The following is a 4870-nucleotide window of genomic DNA, read 5'->3' on the forward strand; positions in this document are numbered from 1 at the left end:
AGGTTGATTCTATGATTCTATGACAGGGCAAGGGGTGACGGATTCAAGTTGAAGGAGGAGAAATGTTGGTTCGATATTGGGCAGTTTTCCCTGTGAGGGAGGTGAGACACTGGCACAGGTTGCTCAGGGAGGTATCAGATGCTCCAGGGTGGTGAGACACTGGCACAGGTTGCCCAGAGAGGGATTGGATGCGCTGAGTAAGTTTGGGCTGTTCAGCCTGGAGAAGAGAAGGTTGCATGCAGACCTCATAGTAGTCTGTCAGTATCTGAAGGGGCTCCAGGGGAGCCAGGGAGGGAGTCTTTGTTAGGAGCTGCAGTGGGGTAACAAGTTCAAATTAAGGAGGGGAAGGAAATTTAGGCTAGATATTAGGATAGGTTTTTGATGCTCCAGGGTGGTCAGACACTGGCACAGGTTGCCCAGGGAGGCTGTGACTGCCCCAGCCCTATCACTGTTCTCTCTCCAGCTCTAACCAACCCTCCCTGTAAGAGCCTAGGGAACACGAGTGGATCATGTGTGTCCTCTGACACGGGTGAAAACACAACTACAGCACAGCAAAAACCCAAAGCACCTTTGAAAACACACCAAATCATTTCACTGCTACTTTAAATAGAATGGAAAGACTTCAGAGCCAGAAAGCCTTGCTGAGCCGAGAGGTTTCCCAGCCCCAGCTGAGCAGCCCTGGTGAGACAGAGCTGGGAACACATCACACTCCCCGCAGCCCTGCACAGAGATGTGTCCACCTCACTCAGCCCCAAGCCAAACACTGAAGAGTCAGCGCCGTGACAGGTTTTTTGGGGGAGGGGAGGAGATGTGACACCTCTCACTGACAGGGATTCTTTCCACGAGCTGTTCCAGACAGAGCTTGAAGGTTCACAGAGAACACAATGTCTGGGCTGACTTCACCACACCAGCAGAGTGTTGGTTCTGGTCACAGCAGCTTTTGTCCTGTTTCCCAGGTGAGAACTGGCACTTCCCACCCTCCCTCCACTTCCATGGATCCAGAGCTTACTCTGTGATGGGGCAGCACAGGTAGGAGAGGATGAGATGTGTTAGCACCTTCTCTCTCCACAGCAGAGCTCAAGGAACTCCAGGACACACACGACAGATACTGGACATGAAATCCCTTCAGGCTCAAAACCACAAGATGCTTCACCTTCACCCTGAGTGCACACAGGCTTCATCTGGTCCTGTCTGTACAACTCAAACCCCATTAAAAACAAAAAGCAGCAGAACTTGCAGTACCTGGAAGAGATCAGCACTGCTCAGCTGAGGGAGTAACAACCACATCTGCCACAGGTACATTCTGCTCACCACACAGAACTTTGCTGTTTAGGTTTCAGTTTATACTGTGCATTCGATTGAGAGATCAGGCCTAAAAAGCTCTGAGAGAGCAGAACATGACTCACTGCTCTGAGGTGGCTGACAGAGAACACGGCAAGGATGTTTGCACAGCTCTCCCTGGGCAGACTGTGCCTGCCTCGAGGGGATTGTGCCATAACACACTGCTAAGATGGGCACTGGGTAAGGAAAACATGCATTTCCCAATCCTGAGAGGGTAACTTAACCCACTGTGGGTCATAACTCTCCATGAAAACAGAAGAAATACTGAGCTGAAGCATTTCTTGTTGGATTTCATAAGGAGTTTATGGCTCCTGCTGCAGGAAAGACTCTCCAGTGACCGAGCTGGTCCTGCCTGGGGACTCGGTGGAAAGGAGTGAGAGAAGGGAACACAGCAGAGGATGTCAAATCCTAGCACAGAGAGAACACAACCACAGGCCACACACCCACCACGGTGGCAGCACAGAGAAGGAACAGCGTTCCCAGAGCAAACACAACGCCCTGCAAAGCCTCCCGAGGCAGGACAGCAAACATTTCTCTGCCCGTGGTCTCCAGCCCTGCAGAGTGTGCTGCCCTGCCCCGCGGAGAGCAAACAGGACATCCTGCGTCCTGCAGATGGAATCTGTGCCCCCGAGCGCCCAGCTGAGAAATCCCCATTTGCATGTTTAAACAGACCACTAATGGTGCCTGAACTACCTGACTTCTAAGCCAGCTAATTAGCCTCTCTGCTTACCCAAGCTGATAAGGATCATCTTCTTCGATCAGGGATTTTTTGGTAACAAACAACTGACGTTTCTTGTCTCTGGTGCTGCTGTGGCAGTGAGTAGGCAGGTACAGTCCCACAAAGTGTTACACCCTCCAACAGAACAGTTCAAATGATGGGTTATCTTCACACACAGAAAAATTACAGGAATCAAAAAGCTTTTTACTAAGACTGGATAAAATTCCTATTCCCAGGGCCTGACAGCCCCACGAGGAGGTCTGGGGGAATAAACATTACAGATTGCTATTGCACACAATAAAACAGTCCAAACACTTTCCCCTTCTGCCTTTTCTCAGTCCTGAAGGTTTTGTGGGACAAAACAAAGCAGAAACACATCACTGGTTTTCAACCCACCACTTCTTTCCTAAGACATAGCACAAAGTAGAGCAAACTAACTGGTTTGAATGCAGGACACCTAATAAATTAGTGGACAAACTGCTTAGTGGTGATAGAATTTCACAGGGAAGTGCAACTCTTTGTCTGCAAAGGCAAATTTGGTTGTTCTCAGCACAGTTTACATCCACCAGGAGGTAAATGCTTATTTGGCCACGGATGACATAAGCTCAAGTAGAATTTACTTCTTTCCCCACGTCATCATCGTCGTCAACAACCTGAAATCAAACCCAGAAGTAGTTTAGGTAAACAGTTTAAATCCTCAGTCCCACGGGATTGATTACCTTAAATCCCTGAGGAGAGCAGCAGTTATCCCTCACTGCTGAGAGGCAGTGGGGAAGGGAATTGGCAGTGAGGAAGGGAATTGGCAGTGGGGAAGGGAATTGGCAGTGAGAAATTCCAATGAGAAAGGTAAAAAAAACTTGCAATCCAAAATGCCAGGAGGAAATGTAGCTGAAATAATAGGACATGGTCAAGTTACCACAAAGGCCACAAAACCAATCTCCTTACATTATCAGATTTTTTCATGAGAAAGCAAAAGAATCTGCATTTCAGGGGGAAAAAGCTCATTGGGTTTGATCACCCAAAGGCCCCAGAGCACAAAGGTGGCAGCAAACAGTGTCAAGGTCTGGGCTCCTCAGCCTGTGCTCTTCCCTAACCTGGAAGGTTGGGACCTGTGCAGGCTGCAAAGGGACAAATTTCTCCTTCTCTGACCTGTCCCCACTGACCTGTTCCACGCCCTCGACCTCGGGGATGTAGAACTGGAGCATGTTCTGGATCCCATTCTTCAGGGTGATGATGGAGCTGGGACAGCTGGTGCAGGAGCCCTGCAGCTTCAGCTGCACAATCCCATCCTCAAAGCCCTTATAGATAACATCTCCACCATCTTCCTGCACTGTTGGCCTGAAGGAACAGGACAAGTGGAGCTGAAATAGGGAAACCTTTAGGAAGGTGAAATTTAATACACACAAAAACTGTCCAGATATAGTCACTAAAGCTTTCTGTGCCACCTGGTCCAAACTTCCAACAACTGCTGCTCTGCTGGACTCTCACATTGACACAAACTGGTTTTCCACAGGACATTAAGCCCAACATTTTTGCAAGCCTGGGAAGGAATCATGAACTTCCAGGGGAGAGGGGAAGGCCCTTGGAGCAGAGCTCGATCCAACACACTGGTTCCCAGTTGCTGCCAGTCCCACAGGTGTGTCCCAGCACAGGATGCATGTGCAGCTGTCACCTGGGGAGGGACAGTGATAAGAGGTCCCATAAATAAACATACTGTTCTCCATAATTTACACAGGACAGAGAATAGCTCTCACTGTCAGCTCAGGGCAGGAAGCAGCTCCTGATAAGCTCAGCCCAGTGCCATCAGCATTTCCAGGGCCTGCTCTGCCCCTGCCAGCCACAAATACCCAGCAGTAGAGCTGGGTCCCCATAGCAACACTTTTCCAGACCAAACTAGAACCACCAAGCTGCTCCAACAGAAGCTCTTTATGATTTCCAAAATAACTCTTTGAGATCTGCAGGCCTAAGAGAAAAACCTGAGAACATTGATTCACTCAGCACAGCAAATTATCTCCATTCCAGAAAGCCACAGAACATGACTAAAAATTCCCTTCTTATTTGTAGTAATTTTTTTTAACACCCTACAGGACCTTTCAGACCTACATTTCCTCCATCCTACACCTCCTGACAACTTCTTCACATCTCTCTGGACAAGAAATGCTGTGTCTACCCTGGTTGGGACAGAGCTCCCGTGAACCATCCATGAAGATTCATCACTGCTAATCTTCTCATCAACCACTGAGGGGCACATGGAAGAAAGGAAAAGGTGGGAAAACCAGAAATTTGGGCAGAAATTACAAAGGGCCACTGGAAAATCAAGGACTGACACACCAGAGGGAGCACAAACTAAGCACCCAGAAGAGCAGAGACTCTTGAAAATTACTGCCCCAGGGCTCACTCACTCATCCAGCAGTGATAGCTGTTCCCTGCTTACCTTATCCTTGTATCCAGCAGCTCCTTAATCATCAGCACAACTTCATCATCTTCTTCTGAAGCAGCTTGGGGAAGGAAAGGGGTGCAAGTCAGAACTCTGAGAGAATTCCAACATGATTCCTAACCCTGGATATCCACAGAATGAAACAGCATAAAAACCTCTGCTGAGGGGACTGAAACCAAGAGGCAAAAGACTTAACTCAGAGTGAGTATCTTTTCCTGCATTATCCTGATTTACATCCCAGACTTTGCCTGGCAAAACCCACCACTGGGTCAGAGCTCCCACCAGGCAAAGAGGAGGAGCAGCACATTCCCTAAGGATCCAGGGGTTAAGGCAGGACCCTCAAAAGAAGGATATGAGCAACCCAGAAACTTCAG

General features: G+C 48.7%; 1 protein-coding gene across 1 annotated transcript in view; it reads right to left on the bottom strand.

Annotated features, from left to right (window-relative positions):
- Positions 1–2500: 2500 nt before the first annotated feature.
- NFU1 (NFU1 iron-sulfur cluster scaffold) overlaps positions 2501–4870 on the bottom strand; it is a 5269-nt gene continuing 2899 nt past the window's right edge. Inside the window, exons 5-7 of the mRNA XM_009077108.1 lie at positions 4494–4557; positions 3223–3397; positions 2501–2712 (exon numbers count right to left, since the gene is read on the bottom strand). Of these exons, the coding sequence (XP_009075356.1) occupies positions 2665–2712; positions 3223–3397; positions 4494–4557 (287 nt within the window). The 3' untranslated portion in view covers positions 2501–2664. The remainder of the gene's footprint in view (positions 2713–3222; positions 3398–4493; positions 4558–4870) is intronic.

This window comes from Acanthisitta chloris, unplaced genomic scaffold (assembly GCF_000695815.1).
Source record: "Acanthisitta chloris isolate BGI_N310 unplaced genomic scaffold, ASM69581v1 scaffold16550, whole genome shotgun sequence".
Taxonomy (NCBI): Eukaryota; Metazoa; Chordata; class Aves; order Passeriformes; family Acanthisittidae; genus Acanthisitta; species Acanthisitta chloris.